General features: G+C 38.1%; 1 protein-coding gene across 4 annotated transcripts in view; it reads right to left on the bottom strand.

The window, feature by feature from the left end:
- The window catches only part of RGS6 (regulator of G protein signaling 6), a 251,597-nt gene that overhangs the window by 4,203 nt on the left and 227,616 nt on the right, over positions 1-19,778 (bottom strand). For 3 of the 4 annotated variants that reach the window (XM_070939549.1, XM_070939566.1, XM_070939575.1), the window contains 2 exons: positions 15,498-15,587; positions 7,996-8,049 (listed from right to left, as the gene is read on the bottom strand). In XM_070939549.1, coding sequence (XP_070795650.1) covers positions 7,996-8,049; positions 15,498-15,587 — 144 coding nt within the window. The remainder of the gene's footprint in view (positions 1-7,995; positions 8,050-15,497; positions 15,588-19,778) is intronic. The other variant, XM_070939559.1, reaches the window with a different exon arrangement.

The raw sequence follows: 19,778 nt of genomic DNA, 5'->3' as shown, positions 1-19,778 counted from the left end.
AATTATGGAACGAAAGGTAGTTGTGATGACACATGTGGGGATAAAAGAGGCCTGAGAAAGATAATCAAGGTCACACTTTCCCTGTGGAACTATTTTCTGTACCAATTTTATGGCATTTACAAATATGATCAAGCTGCCCTTGATTTTATCCAAACATGTAAGGGAACCCAGTTATCTCTTTGCACTGTTGGAAAAATATGTCCCCAAATGACAACTTGGAAGTCTTGTACAAATTCACTCCCCTTAGGCACACAGGCAGCTCCATTATATTCATTAATAGGGAACACTGATTTTGGGGCACTCTTACTCCCAATCTGCAAATGCCTACATGCTTCATCCCTCCGGATCTTCCTTGATGCGATGAGCATATTACTCCCTTCCCACAGCCTCTACTGCATTTGCATCCCACCTTCCTTTCCAGTTGCTGCAATCAACATCCAGAGAGATCGGCCTGGCTCAGATCTGCTTCATTGATATAACTACATCAGATTCTTTCCAACCTGTCAATGGATTCATAATTTCTCGGGGGCATTTATAAACACCCAAAATTCTCAAGCATGGTTAATTTAGAACTACAGGTGACATACAAAACTAAATGTTATATATTCAGCAAATATTATATATTTACTAAAACATTTCAGTAAATATTCCCATAGCAAGTGCTTAGTTGGTTACATAGAAGGATAAAGATTCTAATCTTATTGTAGAATCTACCATCTGCTATTCTCATTGTATTCATTGCAAAGGAATGACCCCCAACGTTCAGATATCAACTCCCCAAAGAAAAACTAGAGGGGAAAAAATTAAACAGTAAGAGGAAAAAAAAATCCTGTGCAATGGCTGAGTCCCTCATATTGTCAACCTAAGCTGCCAACTGGCAGTTCTGAAGCTTCTTTGTCTCCAATACTTTCATATCTGACACACTTATATGAGTATATCTGACACACTTATATGAGTATATGCTTTCCAAACCCCACTTAAAAAAAGACAGGAAGGTAGGGTAAGGAATGAATAAAAGTTAAGTAAAATAAATTGCCTGTAAAACTTACAAAATTAATTTACTACACACCACCCCATGAACCCACCTCCCTCCTCCAGCAGATACAATCAAACAGAAGGGAAAAACTGGATGAAATGGGCATAACAAGCTTTGTTCAGGCATTACAGAAAGGGATAAAATCCCTATTTTTAAAACCACCCAGGCTTTGGAGCAGCAAGGTCTGCATTCTTTGGCACTTCTTCCCCATTCTTCTGCTTTCAAGAATTACCACGGTTCCTACCTTGACTAGGAGGTGAGCCTCTCTCCAATTCAATTTGAGAAAACTCAAGCAGAACATTTCAAGGCATTCTGCCCCCAATGATTGCTCTGAGGTCTATAAAAGCCATTTCTTTCCACCTTCAACATTTCTATTTTAGTTTATGCAACTAGTGCTGCTCACAGTATAACACAACACACAAGAATTTATTGCATTATCTTCAGACAGACCTGAAAGTCACATTATATATCCTTTATAATGCTTTCTTTCCTCCAAATCAGTGTACATCCACCCTTCTTTTCTTAATTGGATCCCAATCATTAGCTCAGTTTGCCAATCGAATGTTAAAGATCTGATAGCTAGTCAGAGAATAGATGTACGTGCCAGATATTGCACTTAGTGATTACATGAAAGGGAGAAAGAAATCCTCTTTCTGAATTTCTTATATTTTACAAATGGACTCAGTCAAGTATGTGAGACTCAGGTTGGCCTTTGTTTCTCTAATCTTCTTGGAAAATAAGAATGGGGGTTGTGTGAGACAGAGTTTTTCCTGATGCCTTCTGCTATTATTTTTTAATTTTTTGTATCTAGAAATTTGTTGACTGTCCAGCAGAATGGATTAGGCAGGGTTTTAGGAAACATTTCTAAATGTTTCCTAACAAAAGAAAGAACATTTTGTTCTTTCTTTTGTTAGAAAGAACAAAATAAGCAATTGATTTATCCTTTCTTTCTTCCTTTAAGAGCTGATTCAGAAGACCAACATATAGCCAGTAGCTTAACAAAAAACATTTATTGCGGTACAGTAATAATTTTGGAAATGATTTTTCTAATATACACGACTTTTTTTTTTTAATTTGATTTATATGCCGCCCTTCTCCGGAGACTCAGGGCGGCTTACAATGCGTTAAGCAATAGCCTTCATACTTTTGTATATTTATACAAAGTCAGCTTATTGCCCCCACAAACTGGGTCCTCATTTTACCTACCTTAGAAAGGATGGAAGGCTGAGTCTACCTTGAGCCTGGTGAGATTCGAACTTACAGTAATTGCAGACAGCTGGTGTTAATCACAATGATTTTAGTCTGCTGAGCCACCAGGCCCTTACTTGAGTACACAGGGTACAGAACAGTGGTGGGTTGCCCCTGGTTTGGACCGGTTCATAAGAACCGGCAGTAAAACCAGTGGGAGGCTCCGCCTACTGACCTGGATGTCATCATAGGTGATCTGCACATGCGCAGAAGCTTCTGTGCATGCACAGAAGAGCGCGCGCACATGGGTGCAATGCGAACCAGTAGTAAAGGTAAGTAGAACCCACCCCGGTAGAGAACTGAACAAGCTAAGTAGGGCAAAGTGGGTATTTATCAGTAACTTTTTCCTATTCCTAGAGTAGCATATCCACCAGCCTGCTCTCAACCCAATCTTTTCAGGGCCTCCCCAGAATTCCATTAGCTGTCAAACTTCTTGAGTTTTTCACTCCTCCCATTTCTGTCTAGCATTAAACAGCCATTCTGTGCATGGACCGAAACAAACTACTGTATGTGTTTTATTTTGGGCATGTACCATCCAAAATTAGATGTTTTGTGCATAGAATGGCTTTTTCCTAATCCCCGGATAGTCAAATAAAGTCTGAACTCCATTAGAAGAAAAATGGCTTCGTTTACATTCTTCAGCATACTGTAGGCCCAAATGATGTTTAGTGCTATACCAATCTTAGGTTAAGGTTAAAAGTGGAGAGAAATTCACTTTGCAATTCAAACAGAACTTTCATAATTGTCTTTACATTTTGCTAAAAGGAGACTATTTTTTGTAGCTACACCATAATTAATCTCAGTAGTCCTAATTCCTCTATGTTTTGTAATTTCTCAATAGCTTAAGTACAGGTAGTCTTTGACTTTCAATCACAATTGGGGTCAGAATCTCCATTGCTAAGCAGAGCAGTTGTTAAGTGAGTTATTTTTCCGCCTTTTTTCCCCCGCCCTTTTTTTTTTTTTTTTTTTGCCATAGCTGTTTACAACATCACTGCAGTTGTTAAGTTAATCATGCAGTCATTAAGCAACTCTGGCTTTCCCTATTGACTCTGTCGGAAGCCAGCTGGAAAGGTTGCAAATGATGATTGCATAACCCTGGGATGCTGCGATCAACATAAATACATGCCAGTTGCCAAGCACCCAAATTTTGATCATGTGACCATGGGGATGTTGCGACGGTCATCAGTGTGACAAACAGTCATAAGTCACTTTTTTCAGGGCTCTTGTATCTTTGAACAGTCACTAAATGAATGGTTGTTAAGTCAAGAACTACTTGCAGTGGAATTTGGCCCAAATAAGGAAGCTTTCAAAATGGTTAGTTTCGATTCATTTGTAGCCAGCTTCGAAATCCTTAAAGATCTTGGTGAATCTATGATTGTCTGTGAAGGAAAAGGAAAAGCCTTCATTTTAAAGTTTTTTAGGAAGCGGCTGTTACTAATGGAGTCCAGAAATTCTGAACCTTCTGAAGGTACAGCTTCAAATCTTGCATTGCATATGGCCCAAAGAGATACTGATACAGCTGTATAGCCCCTCTCTGAAGTATTCTCTCAATTCAGATTTGAGAGTCTATTTAATGTCTCTTCAGGTGAGACATTCCTCAAATTCATACTATACAATGATTGCAGGGGTGGGTTCTACTTACCTTTACTACCAGTTCGCAACGGGATCGCGTGCCTGTGCTTGCTTCGCTCACACACGCACCTTGCTTCTGCACATGCGCAGAAGCTTCTGCACATGCGCAGATCGCTTCTGATGATGTCAGGGTCAGTGGGCGGAGGGTCCTGCCAGTTTTATTACCGGTTCTATAGAACCGGTCCGAACCGGAGGCAACCCACCACTGAATGACTGCCATTCTCTATCCAATGCAAAGAAAAAGAAAAAGTATATGTTGCCTCGTGTCTCTATCCAATCCTTATTTTTAAAGTTTATTTTTTTGAGGATGAGATCCCAGAAGACATGTTTCCACTCAGGAGATCATCAAGATAAAATATGATATCTTAAGAATTTCAAGAGATTATATTTCTTGGGGTTAAAAGCTATTTCTTAATTCAGCCATATACTACACTGGGCTTCTTAGAAAATTTACTAACACAAAACCTATCTGCAGTATGACACACATGCTATTGAAACGAAACAGACCACATTTCCCATTTGTTTTTAACATATGATTTTGATACAAAACTAAGGGCCATATCCTTTTAAAGTGGTCTTTTATTAGAATTAGAAGGAAAAGAAAGAAAAGATACACGTTGAAGACACATGAAGAGTAATATAAACCGAAAAAAAAGTTTAATGCCAAACAGAAGATTTTTAAAGCAGAAACCAAAATAACAGCAGCAACAGCAATAATGGCAAAAGAACATAAAATCCGCAGATACATTTACATAAAAAAAGATCAAAGGTGTTAAATTAGTATAAACAGAATGAGAAAAGATGACAACAGAAGATAGACAAAATTTAAAATATATAGATACATAAAACAAAAGCAAAACAAATACACTGAAAGCTTGTTTACTGAATATTACTTTAAAAAAAATATGCCTATTTTTCTAACTGCAGTAGTCCAATTAGCAGCTCACTTCAAGAGCCATACAGGTGTTGGGTTAGGTTGTTTCAAAAGAAGGCAGCAGGCTGGCCCAATAAACCTTTAATTTGAAATGCCACTTAAAGGCTCTTGCAGTTAGGTTTGGTGTTTCTAAAGTATGACCATGTATAATGTCTGTGACAGAATCCAAGACATTTTGTCTCCACTGTGTATATAGAGTTGTCGCCCACTTACAAAAACTGTAATTTATTTTATGTGATTCATAGGGGTTATTTTAGTCAATAAGCTGCTTCTGTGGTAAAACTTGTAAACATGTCTGCATAATTGTAAAAAAAAAAAAACTCGTCTGTTTATGTGCTCCCTGGGAGGTAATGCTGTTCGCAAATATTGAGTATATGTGTGTGTGTTATTTCCACAACACAGAATACCTATGGATGTATTTGAAAGAATTAAACTACCCTGCCCCTGTATCATGGATCTCAAAAGGCCTCTAAACAATCATATTTTCAGCACCAGAGGTATATAATTTCATACCGAATTAGTGCTTTGTAGGTGCACTTCAAAACAGAGAACAGATAGTCCTCAACTTACAACAGTTCATTTAGTGACGTTACAACGTTACAACGGCACTGAAAAAAAAGTGACTTACGACCATTTTCACACTTATAACCATTGCAGCATCCCCATGGTCACATGATCAAAATTCAGATGCTTGGCAACTGACTCATATTTATGACGGTTGCGGAATCCCAGGGTCATGTCATTACCTTCTGCGATCTTCTGTCAAGCAAAGTCAATGGGGAAGCCAGATTCCCTTAACAACCATGCTACTAATTTAACAACTGCAATGATTCACTTAACAACTGTGGCATGAGAGGTCATAAAATGGGGCAAAATTCACTTAACAAATGTTTCATTTAGCAACAGAAATAGTCGTAAGTCAAGGACTACCTGTAGTGAATTGCCTTCATTTTCCAGATTTGTTTAAACTCCACAACAATGGGGTAAGTTGGGCTAAGACATAAAACTGGCCCTAAGTCATTCATTGACCCTCCCTGAGTGCATCCCTACTGTAGCATCCTAACTATATACTATATAGCAGATGCATTTTCAAGTTTCCCAATTGGTAATCCAGAACAATCAGAATGAATAATAACAATTGAAAGAATGAAGATAAATATATAGTATTGTAGTGGGAGACACAAAGACATCACTTTGTCAAGCTATAAGTTGAAAATGTATGGCACTCCAGGTGTTGAAATATAACTCAGCAAAACCTGGACACATTGCTAACAATGAGAAATGTTGGAAATTGAAATGCAGTCCCACGGACAGACAGTTTTCTCATCCCTGTTCTGTGAGATGTAGGGAGAGTCAGGGTTGATAAAATGAATATATTACTTAGTCATGATATTTACTGTCAAAAGGTCAGTGATGGCTTCCTCTTTAAAGGGGGAGCAGGATTATAAATCTCTACTATGTCTATTTACCTTAGAGCATCTCAGAATTGTGGGGAATGATAGGAACTGAAATCTGACATATTTCAAGATCACAAAGCTGATAAAATCTGATCCATATTCTATCTCTAGAATCAGAGGCATGCATTTCTGACTTGGCCTGGTCCAGCAAGTTTCTTGTGTTTTTAATGAATGGAGAGTATTTTATTGAATAGTTTCCCCCAATTCTTATGGTTGTCTAAATTCATATAGTAATTTAACTACTCCAATACAGTACAATTTTTAGCCCCTCTCCCATCTATCCAATAGAAACTGAATAAATAAGTAACATAGCTTAGGATCAGATTATCTAAGGGACCATCTTTTCCCAATAATTTTTACCTGTCCAATTTGGCCTAGCAGACTGGGGATGTTATGAGCCCCGTCAGCCAAGGAATGTTGGCTGATGGAAACCAAAAGTTCTGCCTTCTTAGCAGTAGATCCTGCCCTGTGGAATATTCTTCCTTCAGGATGGCCCTGACCTGGTTAGCCTTTCATAAGACTCTAAAGACCTAGCTATGTCCCTGGAGACCTGAAATTGTAGGGGAATCCATTACCTTCTTGCACTGTTAATTTTTATGTAACTATTATGATAATTCTCATTTGCCTACATGTATTATTTATAACTTTTTCTGTTTTTATGGTTAATTGTTGTGGTATTGTTTGCCACCCTGAGTCAGCTGAATTGAGATGGGTGGCTACAGAAATTGGATAAACAAATAATGCATAAGTAAAATTCAGCATATGCTTCCCATATCTCCTGTTTTCATGGAATTTCGCCTCATTTTCTGAAACAATTTGCCAAAGGGCTCTAGAAGTGACTGCAGTAGAAAAAAGCATTTTTAATTAAATGTGTGGAAGCTCTGTCTTTTTTTCTTTGCCCACAATAGGTCATAGTATTTTTGCTTTAGTCCTTTGGATTCCCTTCTATGAAAATATTTGAGAAACCTATGTTGGTCAACAGAACTGTAACAGATTTTTAACACCACAATTGTATTCTGTGTTGATAACAAATAAAAATGCTTAGTTGGCCATTATTGAGGGACTGATTGGAAATAATTCATCAACCACATTGAAAACAAGACACCAAGAAAGGAGTGTATCCTAATCCATGCATTAAAGTCATTGTTTTGTGTAAACTAGCATCCATAACATACTTACTTGATATGCAGAAGAATCTACAACATATCATGTATCAATGCTATGGAAATAAACAGAAATCTGATCCTTTGCAGGATCTCTACCTTCTTCTGAACCAAACTATCCCACCCTCTTTTTCTGTAAGGGCAATGTATGTGGAAGCATTGTGCATGTTACCAACATTGTATGTGACTTTGCAGAGGAGAGAAGCTCTGTGTGCATCTTCCCTATTCTCATCAAGGATAACTTGAAAAGGGAGAGAAATGCCATGGGAATGGGACTCTCTGAGCAGGGGAAGGAGGGAGAAAACCAGATACTATCCTGTTTTGTGGGGACCTTTCTATTGTAGATTAGAGAGCTGGCTGTTTAATTTAAATGTGGATCTTGAAATTCTGTCTTTTTATTGCATTGCCATAACTGAAGGATACTACAGAGGGGCTAAAAATAATAATAAAAGTTTTCAAAATAATAGAAAATGCTAAACAGAAGAGAAAAGAGGAACAAACATAACTAAAAACAAATGAACTTACCATACTGCGAGTGAACTTTTCTAGGGAAGTTCTACGACCTTGCTCATTCTCGGGCTTTAGAAGGGGAAACAAAAGTTAAGAAGGGGGGAAAAATGCCAAAACTAAAAAGAAATCAGAACAAAAACAAAAACAAAAATTAACCCCTTCAGCTTACTTTGACATTAGAAGTGTTAGCAAAAGAAAAAAAAATATCTCAAACATAGGGTAAGTGCTGTTCGCAAGAGCAAAGAGCAAGAGCAAACTTTGTGCAATCATTCGGTAGCTGCTTTTCTTTTGGGAAATGCTGCCCTCCTTTTTTAAAATATAGCTTTGGACATGTAGCCAAAGTTACATATACCAAAAAAAATGGGATATAATGATGATTTCTGCATCTGTCATGTGTCTGTAAGTCTTTCAGAAGAAAACCAACATTTTTTCAGTCTGGATTTATGATGCAATAGCAATAGCACTTAGACTTATATACCACTTCACAGTGCTTTACCTCTCTAAGAGGTTTACTGAGTCAGCATATTGCTCCCAACAATCTGGGTCCTCATTTTACCAATCTGGGAAGGATGGAAGGCTGAGTCTGGTGAGATTTGAACTGCCAAATTGCAGGCAGCTGGCAGTCAGCAGAAGTAGCCTTCAGTACTGCATTCTAACCACTGTGCCACTGCGGCTCTTAATCCACTCTCTCTGTCTCTGTATGTATGCAAGAATAGCCCGAGGTAGAACAGAATAGAATAAGGGAGGATATGATGAGCCTTGTCCTATTCCCCCTTTCCAAATTTATTTATGTGGACATTTCTATTGTACCTTTCAATGACAAAATCAAATCCAGGAGACTTACAAATAAAACGATACCGTGTTTCCCTGAAAATAAGACCCTATCTTATATTTTTTTGAACCCTGAAATAAGCACTTGGCCTTATTGCCATGCGCTCAAAAGCCCGATTGGGCTTATTATCAGGGGATGTCTTATTTTGGGAAAAACAGGGTACTCCTTTCTGATGTGCTGGATGTTATATGAAAATTGATTGGGTTATCTGTTTTTTGCTTAACTTGATCCTTTGGTGTTCTACTCAAAATGAACCCCATTGTGTGCTCAGCTAGACTTACTCCCAAGAAATTATGCATAATGCTGCTGTTGGCATAAAGGTTTTGCCAGGCTACATACAAAACAATCAAATTACTATTATTTGCTATTTTTGTTATTTGGAAGCTGTAGCTATAAAATACGGGAATTTTACTATAATAAGAAATTCACCAACGCTATAGCTGCATTACTGTTCTCCAGAGAAACATGATTCAACTCATCTGGCATAAAACAAATCTGATTAAATATGAATGAAAGGGTAATTTCCCAGCAAACAGGCCATTTAGTTGAATAAAGGAATTGTAATGTTCAGGGGCAAACCCATCAAGAGATGACCTAAGTCAATTCATAAGTTTCAGGGGTGAGAGATGGATTTGTGCATACATTTGGCATCATGACTAAATCAGCACAGAATTTTTTTTATGAACAGAAAAACAAGCGCCCAGTTTTAGTTCCTAATTTCTGTTCGTGTCATACTTATTATTATATCATTTTTCCTACTAGCCCTTCCAATTTTCCCCAAACTCTAAATAGATTATATTAAACTTGGAGAAAGTTAGTGGTTTAAAGTCATACTCAGCTTTCATGGTTGAGACTGAAACCGAAGCTGGATTCCCAGGACTTCCCCTACCTCCTCAGGAGAAAAAAAAGCAATGGTATATAGCAGGGAAAAGCATAGTGACTCTAACTGCAAAGCTTCTCTTTGTGTGCTAATTAAAAAAGCAAAAGAAAACACAACTTTACTTTTGAAAATAAATGGGTTCACAAAATATACAGAGGACAAGAGTACAGGTGGTCTTGGCTGAGAGACTACTTGTTTAGCTGTTTAAACTGACAATAGTGCTGAACAAGTAGTACTTACAACTGGTCCTCAGTGTTTTGTTCATCGCAGTATCCCTGTGGTCATATGATGACCATCTGTGACCTTATTTGCTGGCTTCTTGTAAGCAAAGTCAGTAAGGAATCTGGCAGGAGGTCACAAATGGCACCAATGTGATGTCCTTGTTTAACAACCTGTGGTGATTCACTTAATGATGGCAACCAGAAATGCCAGAATTTCTGTTGCGAAATGGTCATGTAACATTGTGTTTTATGATCATGTCACTTAATGGTGGAAATTCTGGTCCTAATTGCTATAATTAACCAAGGACTATCTGTATAAGTTAAGTGTTTTGGAAAATTGTCTTTCTTGCTTTCCAGGGCTACTATTAAACTCGTCCTGGTTGCAGAAGTATAAAGATCTCTCTATATATAATGACAGAGATGTATACATTTCTTTTGATTTAGGTTCTTGTGGAACAAGAGTAGAAAAGGGAGATAGAAGATTGATTCTCTGATCTGCCTTAAATGGATAGCTTGTCCTAGCCTAGTGAACCTCGGATGTAACCTATTAAAATTTCCTGAATTTCTTGTTAGCATGGTCAGTTATCATGGTGGCTGGGAAATGTGGGAATTATAGTATGACACAGATTGAGGAAGACTGAGATGGAAGAAACATAAATGCTTCATCACAACAGCTTTTAGGGAAATAATTCTAGGGTACTTTTATCAACCCTCCAGATGTTTGGACAATGGAATTTGTTGATACCTAGAATGATATAACCAATTAATGGAACTCATTTGGCATAGACATAACCAGAAAAGAGGTATGCAAAGCAGTAATTATGGGCTTTCAGATATGATACTATGAGGAATGTGAAATTATTGAATTGTTGAACTTTTCTGTCATATTATCGTTATATAATTTTATCTATAAAAGGACATTTAGTTGCTAGGGCTAAAGCTGCATTAACATAGCTTTCAGAAATTCTGTTTCCAGAAGCCAGTGTACTCATATTTTCTTTCCTAACTCTTCTTGCAAAGCATTTAAGTAGAAAAGAGGGGGAAAAAAGATTCCACATCTGCAACAGTTAAAAAAAATATGGAAGCAGGAGAAACTTTCAAGTGATACCTACATATATTTGCAGATGGAATTCTCATCGGAAGCACTGCAGGTTTTTATTTTTTGAGAACTGAAACCTGTGTGCACCTGAAATGGATTGGAGCTCTGTGTGTTTGTGTGTGTTTGAGACCAAATCTGCTTAGGTGCCATACTCTGTAAACACTAATGTAATGAAGCAACTGTGAAATTAGAAGGTGCCAGTTTAAATGTCAACTGCATGTGAAACCGCACAATGTTCATATGATTGTATGCTGTTTTAGTCTTCCCCAGTTTTCCAGCACTGGTTGGAAATTCTAGGATATGCAACATATCAAAAGGTTGTCAAATTAGGGAATGCTGCAACTGTTTCTTTCCCACTAACGCTCTCTGCTCTAGGCCATTTTACACCATTGGAATTGGCCTACCATGGCTAACTGGTTGAGTGAAGGAACATCAAACTTTGATAATCTTGAAAATCTACTATAGTTGTTTTGAGCTTACAGCCCTAAACACTATACTAATCCTAAAGACTATAGATCCTAAAGTTTACAAACAGAACAATTCTATCCATTGGAACCTGGATGCAATATATTTAATTACTGTAAATATAGAATCCACACACATAAATAGACAAGGATTAGCTCATGTAGTTTTCAAACATACCCGTCTCCTTAAAATGTAAGGGAAGGGACTGTGGCACCCAACTATTGGGCATGGTTACCCAGAGTTAAAATAATTAGGAAATCCTTCATTCTAGTTAGCTGCAGGAAATGAGAATATGTGGGTCAATATGTTTACTTTTTTTAGCTCTTTGCTCTTCCTTTCTTTTCTCTGCTCTCTGTTCCTTCTTGCTCCAATCTACCAGCACTGAGTCCTTTAAAGCATCTATTGTCAAAGAGTCATTACCTCACGTATGGACATTCTTGAAAGGGAAATATATACATGGGTTTAAAACTACCTAGGGCTAAAATTGAGCTTGCAGTAGCAATAAAACCTCACTATGAAAAAAAAAACCCCATCAATTAATTGGAACTAATCTAAGGAATAATTATCACAAGCCGTGTATAGATACACAAAAAAAGGGGTCATCATGAGTGAATGCTATACAAAGAAGAAAAAATTATGTTAAAATAACATGGTTTGAAATACAGTGTAATTTTGTTTTAATTGGCTAACTTGGAGAAGTTGACTATTATTCATAAATGTTCATTGCCCACATATACAAGTATGTCACTGCCATTATTACATTATTTGCGTAACGATGTTATCTTACATATGATGGAAATGACTTAATTTGCCTTACATCAACAGGCCTGCCTGAAGTCTCTTTCATCACTGCTAGATTCTTCACTTCCACATTCTGATAGATGAGACTAACTTGGATGAGGCCTATTTGACCCTTATGTCAAGAAAGATAAATACTTGCAGATCACCTTTTTGCCCATTCAGCTTTCAGAACAATAGGGAGGCATCAATTTTAACTAAGTCAACATTTTTCCTGCCAGTCAGGATTCAGGGGTTGGGTTTCTCTGGCACAATCTTATAACATCTTCTGAACTGGCTTCTTTTTCTTCTTTGACCTGAGTCTTTTGAACATTTTTAAGAGACTAAATACATCTTTTTTTGCTGTAGTAATGCTCACATGCACCCTTCTCCATTTGGGAAATAAATTGAAAAGACAGCATCAGGAAAGCTAAATCCATGTAATGCAGCATTCCCCAATCCCTTCTCCTACTCCTTTTTAAAAATCATAAAATCGTAGTGTTGAAAGAGCCCATTTAGACCATCTAAAGACTAATCCCCTGCATGCAGGAGGTTAAGGCATCTTAACAGATGGCCCTCCAACCTTAGCTTGAACATCTGCACCAGAGGGGAGCCATGTCTTCTCTGGAGAAGTGCTCCACTGATAAACTGCTCTTCTCATGAAGACTTTTTTCAACATTCAGACTATGCTGCTCTATAGAAAGTGACGTGTATAATCCCATCTTTGAAAAAGACAGTAGCTGGTGAATCCAATCTACTCATAACCATCATAAGACAAGTGTGTTATAAATACTTATCCATAGCTATTTATTGTGTAGAGTCAGGATTTTGGCCTACACTTTGACATCCAACCCAACTACTATGTTAAAATCATTGAATGAAAACTGATATTTTTTTTTTGTCATGGACTTATGACCAATCACCTAGCATTTAAGACACCCACTGAAGCAATCCTATCTCAACCACAGTCACAACACTGGGTACTGTCCACCAACTATGCAGGCCTACACAAGACCTTAACATGAGTATAAAGAGGAACCACCAAACTAGATTCAATAAAAACGGTCTAATGGCCATTGGATTCTGTTTCCCCATTCCATCTACATTTAATAACACATCAGCTGTTGAAAGCCCCCTGAAGTCCGTTTCTTGGATGTGACAATGTCTCTTCAGTTTCAGAGCCTTTATATTGCTCTCACGAGCAATCAGCATGTAAAATATACCGTATTTTTCAGAGTATAAGATGCTCCGGAGTATAAGACGCACTTTAGTTTGGGGGGAGGAAAATAAGAAAAAAAAATCTGCCTCTGCCTACCAGCATCCATTGGTATTCATCTGGCTAGTGTCCTGTCAGTATATGAGACTGTTTCAAAACTGAAACAGTATTTGCTATGTGAGCAACAAGGAAGGAGACATCAAGGAGCCTGGGCGTGGCTTAGGTCAATTGTTCTAAAGCTGTATGCTGTGCTGATCTCTGAAACTAAAACTGAAACTCTTCTCCTCTGCTTGTGTTTTGCTTGCTGCTGCAAACTCTGACAGTCCTTGCAGCAAATAGCAAACAGCCAGGTCAGCTTAAGCACATTATTGCAGCCTGATTCAGCATGAGCAGCTGATTGGCGGGTGGATGGCTTCCCGGAATACCCCCAATCAGCTGTTCCAGGCTGCAGGGATTGTCATAGACCATCGCCTCCTCCGTGCCTCGCATTTTTGGCTACATTCGGTGTATAAGATGCACCCAAATTTTCACCCTCTTTTGGGAGGTGGGGGGAAATGCATCGTATACTCTGAAAAATATGGTAACTCTGAGAAATACTTGCAAACTCTTGGTGCAAAGGAAGTGCTGAAGGGTTCAGTGAGTGTCCCTGAAGTATTCCACACATTCTATCCAACCTAGCAGTTCTCTATTTATGAGTCCATAGAAATATGCAGATGGTAAACTTCTTGCAAAAACTTGTACCAAAAATAGCTCATGCGTACATCTCTATTTCACTGCCAAAAAGAGCTCTATGCACACACCTCCACTGCTCAGGAGAGAGTGACCCTATCCAGTCAGCATCAAAGCTTTGCTCATGATCACCAATTGTACTTCAGAGTTCCTGTGCATACAGGGAACCAGTAGCTTGTCAGAAGGAGGTTCTAAGAATTCTGATCCCATTGAAATTGCAACAGAAATTTGATTAGGTTGATTGAATTATGGGATCATGGGAAAGCAGCAACTAGCAGAGGAAAACAGAGAGCCAAATGGAAAAATTAGAGGACTCAATCTCTAAATCTCTTTACAAAAGCCTATATATAAAATTGAATATGGGAAGTGGGAAATCATTTCAGGTGGGTATGTATTATTTAAACCTAGCCACAGATGAAAATCAAAAAGTATTATCAGCTCTCTACCCTTTATTCTTAAATGCCTGATTTAGGATTCTAGTCCATACAAGAAGCCCTTTGTTGTTTTATATAGTAAGGACAGAAAACAATAACGAGCACAGCACAGCATGCTGACATGAAAATAAAATAATAAGATGTGGCTGGATAGAGGAATGCTCAGAGTAGCATTTAGTATTTGTTTAAAATCAAAACTAATAACAGAAGTCTATCTACAGAGAGTGCTGGTGGAAGGGAATGGCATTCACAGAAAATCAAAAGCTGATAGAAAATCAAGAGGAAGGCTTCAGGTAAGGCATCACAAGAACAACCGTGAGATTAAACAGAAGGGGATGCTGCCCTTCTTCCCAACGGTTGCTACGCTGTATGACAAGATTAAATGTTATTAAACTGGATGGTATTTGTGCCCTGCAAATACCTAGAATTGGCATTTTGCTACTTCATGTTAAAAGATGGTGGAAGAGCCATAGTTCAGTGATAGAGGGCACCCATTTCAATCCCAGACAGCTTAAGTTAAAGGATGCTGGACAGCAAGATTTGGAAAATCTATGGACATAGACATAGAGCAGACTTTCACAAGGCTTCATGACAAATCATGTCACCTAGCTTAGAGCTGCTTCTGCTTCAGATTCATCTCCCTATCAGAGGATGGCCACTGAACACTGAAGTGGTTTATTCAGATGCCAAACATGGAGCTTTAGGAAGAGGGAAAGACATGTTCTCAATCCTTAGAAGAAAGAAAGGGAACAAGCCTTGGCCCCTCACAAAGAACAGAACATTCATGTCCACACAGCAGCAAGCGGCAGCAGGCAGGAGTCAAGAAGGACTTGAAGAAGCAAGCATGTCCTTCCCGATAGATACCTTCTTCTTTGCCAGCAACAAGTCTTGGTAAGCATTGGAACGGAGGAAACGTGCATAGCTGTCACTCTTCATCAGCTTGTAAATATGTTCCTGTGGGAAAGGAAGAAATGACAGGGTGAGATTTGTTGTTGGACACTGTTCAACAATCTCCAGGCACCTAGGAGGAAAAAAAAAGTGAAATATCAAAGCACAAGTGAACGGTTCCCCCCAAATTTCTAAAACATGGTGATAGATATTCCACAATGGACTATCAGCCAGGTAAAAAGAAACCTTGGCATGGCTTTGTTCCAGGAAGGAAGGAATGATTATTTAGGTAATTGAAGTTTTCTTCCATCTTTCAATCCAAAGGACTAAATAAAAGCTTATATATATATATATACAATTGCACAATACTGCCTTTCAGATGTTCATTTTTAGTATTCAGAATCTCTAATGCAGATTAGAACCATCTTAGATGAGATAGTAGGATTCTAACCTCTTGTTCTCCACTAACCGTATTCATACAAGAAACGTGTCCTGATTACCGAATTAAGACCATTTAAGAGGTTATGTAATTTAAAAAAATTAGGTGGAGGTGACACATGTGCACACTGATGTCTGCACAAAACCATATGGGGCTTAGGTAAGGCGTACAAGAAATAGGGAACTGGTTTTGACAGTGAAAATGAAATAATTTTTGGAAGTTATGGCTAAATGGCAAAAAAACTAAAGCAAATAGATGGATCTGTGTACTATGTTTGCTAAAGAGGGGGAAATGGAGCAAGAAATGTTAAGGCAGACAAATGCTGACAGAAAAATAAAGCGGAGTATGTGGTTCAGTACAGTATTGTATTACTGTGAATAAATATTTGTTGAAAGAAGTTAAAATGCCTGTCTATAAGAAAGTGTGTTTGTCCATTTTTGTTATCTGGAAATGAGATTGAATGAACTGGAATGCAGCATTTACGAAGACTATAACTGAAATGGATACTGGATGATTATGGTCTGAATGCAAAAGTTTGGGTCCAGTATAAAAGAAATATGTTGAAGTGGTTTGGTTATATAAACTGAATTAATGAGAATGAATTGCAAACCCATTCGAGATTAAATTAGCATTGGTCTACCATGCTACTATTCATAGTCCTAGAACAATACTCATAATATAGGCATCCTAATATTCTTAATACAATTTGCACAACTGTTTGACCAATTTCCTATGATATTACAAGGACCGGCCATCTGGTACTTTAATCTAGATTTATAGATTACAATTTACATGAGTTCCACCTAACATGATGAGAAGGTTGTGATCATGCTATAGCTAAAAAATTGCTCTATGCACATTATTATGTTGAATCTCATTCTAGCTTTGAATAGGCTCTAAGGCAAGTGATTTTGGATAGCACTTTTTGGTCTGAAAATTGACTTTGGTGGATATAGAATAGAATAGAATAGAATAGAATAGAATAGAATAGAATAGAATAGAATAGAATAGAATAGAATAGAATAACAGAGTTGGAAGGGACCTTGGAGGTCTTCTAGTCCAACCCCCTGCCCAGGCAGGAAACCCTACACCACTTCAGACAAATGGTTATCCAACATCTTCTTAAAAATTTCCAGTGTTGGGGAATTCACAACTTCTGCAGGCGAGTTGTTCCACTTATTAATTGTTCTAACTGTCAAGAAATTTCTCCTTAGTTCTAAGTTGCTTCTCTCCTTGATTAGTTTCTACCTATTGCTTCTTGTTCTACCCTCAGGTGCTTTGGAGAATAGTTTGACTCCCTCTTCTTTGTGGCAACCCCTGAGATATTGGAACACTGCTATCATGTCTCCTCTAGTCTACATTGATGTGATAACAGCAATCTAACCATGTTGGATCTTTCCCAACCTTTTTATTTTTCCTACTGCTCTAATTTGACATGAACGTAGATGCATTAAGAGAAATTGAAAGGATGGTTAAATGCAGTTGTTCAAGAGCAGTCAGGACAGGCATCAGTTGTTGTAGACCTTTACAAGATGCTGTAGCCATACCAGCCATGGCAGATTTATTGATTGTCTAAAGAGCAATATATGGAGTAATCTTTAAATAACCTAATAAGTAGGTTGGCCTAAGACCGTGATGGCAAACCTATGGCACGGGTGCCACAGGTGGCACGTGGAGCCATATCTGTGGGCACATGAGCGTTGCCCTAGCTCAGCTCCAGTGTGCATGTGCGCACTGGCCAGCTGATTTTTGGGCCTTCCAAGCCCACTGGAAGTCAGGAAATGGGCCGTTTCCAGCCTCCGGAGGACCTCTGGGGGTGGGGTGGGGAAGGCTGTTTTCATCCTCCCCAGACTCCAAGAAAGCCTCTGGAGTCTGGGGAGGGCAAAAAATGGGCCTACCGGGCCTATTGGGCCCACCATTAACCTTTTTGCCATCATGTGCCAAAAGCGGGGGTAGCACAGGGGGTCGTGTGGTTATGCACGGGGGTGCGGGGTGTCATTGAATTATGGGTATGGGCACGCAACCCCCCCATGCTCTCCACACTTTTGGCACGCGATGGCAAAAAGGTTAGCTATCACTGGCCTAAGAGATAACAGGCAGGCAGTTGCCATGGAAGTTCTATGTAGTAAAGGCTGAAGCCCTTTTTAACCCCAGTCTTCCTAGTTCCAGTCAAAAGTTATAATCAGTGTTCCAATCTGGCCCCAGCTTTGTTGTTTGGACAAGTTGTCTGACATGTCTCTCCTTGTTCATTAGTGTACTAATGCATGTAGATCCATATGATGAATAGCTACATGCACAGACCTATATATTAATTATGTGTACATCTGGGAACTGGTAAACAGCAACTCTCTTAAATAGATTTTAAAATGGATTTATTCTAAATTGCTTACCACTTTATTAAGCTTGGCATGTTAATGAAGTAAAGGCCTAGAAGTAAATCAACAAATGGCTTGGAGACAGTTTCAGAGTGCAAAGTTTCAGGGACACTTTTTTTAGACAAAATGTTGACTGAAGTATGGCAGTAATGGTTTTCACATGAATACAATTTTAGGAGGGTAGCTGCAATCTTCTTTGCAACCCACTGAGAAGGACATTCAGCTGTCCTTGGCTCAGCATTGCTCCTTTTACCGGACCTGATGGATCTGCTGTCTCCAATGGCTCCAATTTGAATGACGACTTCAGTAATAGCTTAGTCTCCCATATATTATGCACTCGGTCTGTAGCTAGAAATATATTATCTTGTGATAATTCACTATATTGGCCTATGGAGCTGGTTGTATCTGCTGATATGAGATATTTTACCATATCACATATCAGCATGTGGAGCTTGCAGCCCATATGAAGAAGAAGCAATTAGTGTTTGAAAACAGAGGGAAAAACAGATGAGGAGACATAAGCAAATGCTTTGGAAAAGGATTCCCTGTGAAACAGGTGAACATCAATTTAATGATTCTGCTTCCACAATTCATGAGAATAATTCTAACACAATCACAAAGTAATAGGCTATCATTTTATCATTTAAAGTGATAGTGTATATCTATCTAACTATCTAACTATCTAACTATCTAACTATCTAACTATCTAACTATCTAACTATCTAACTAACTAACTAACTAACTAACTAACTAACTAACTAACTAATTAATTATAACTATGGTAGTACTGAGCCATTGATCCTAGGGTTATACAGGGTTAAATTCTTATAGGGCTCTAGTCACAATATTTTTGTCAACTATTCAATACATAACCTTTTAAAAATATGTTTAATGACATATCATTTAATGTATACATTTATTACAAATAAAAAAAGTCCGAAAAAACCCTTACTTTTGATGGCCATTTTAACCAGCAAAATCACTAAGAGAAGACAGACATGACCATGAATAACTAAAAAGGCATTGCAAATATTGATTTTTGGGTTACAAAGAAATTGTAGCGTGTAGGCAAATTTGCAAATATAGAACCCACAAATTATAAAGATTGTCTATATTTGGAGACCTAGATCAATCTGTCTATCTATCATCTTGAGATATTTCTATATCTCAAAATTGTCACACGTGTGCAATTCTTACTATGTTCAGCCAAGAGCCCATTGAGAACCACATCCAGGTTAGGCAGATGCCTCCGGAAAAATTCAGCTGAGTTTAATGCAACTCGTCTTCTTTTCACGGTTTCCTCCCAACCTTTTCCCACTTAATTTCTGTGGGTCATTTATATATTTTTCTCCAACCCTTTTAAAAAGACACTGACAAACAAATACACATTAAAACACCTGCAGAAAATAACAGGTTGAATTCACACTAAAAGCATATGTTTTT

This window comes from Pituophis catenifer, unplaced genomic scaffold (assembly GCF_029215685.1).
Source record: "Pituophis catenifer annectens isolate HBS135680 unplaced genomic scaffold, rPitCat1.0.hap2 SCAF_1, whole genome shotgun sequence".
In the NCBI taxonomy this organism is placed as follows: Eukaryota; Metazoa; Chordata; class Lepidosauria; order Squamata; family Colubridae; genus Pituophis; species Pituophis catenifer.
Note: the sequence above shows the minus strand (reverse complement) of the source record. Positions and strands in the feature narration are given on the sequence as shown.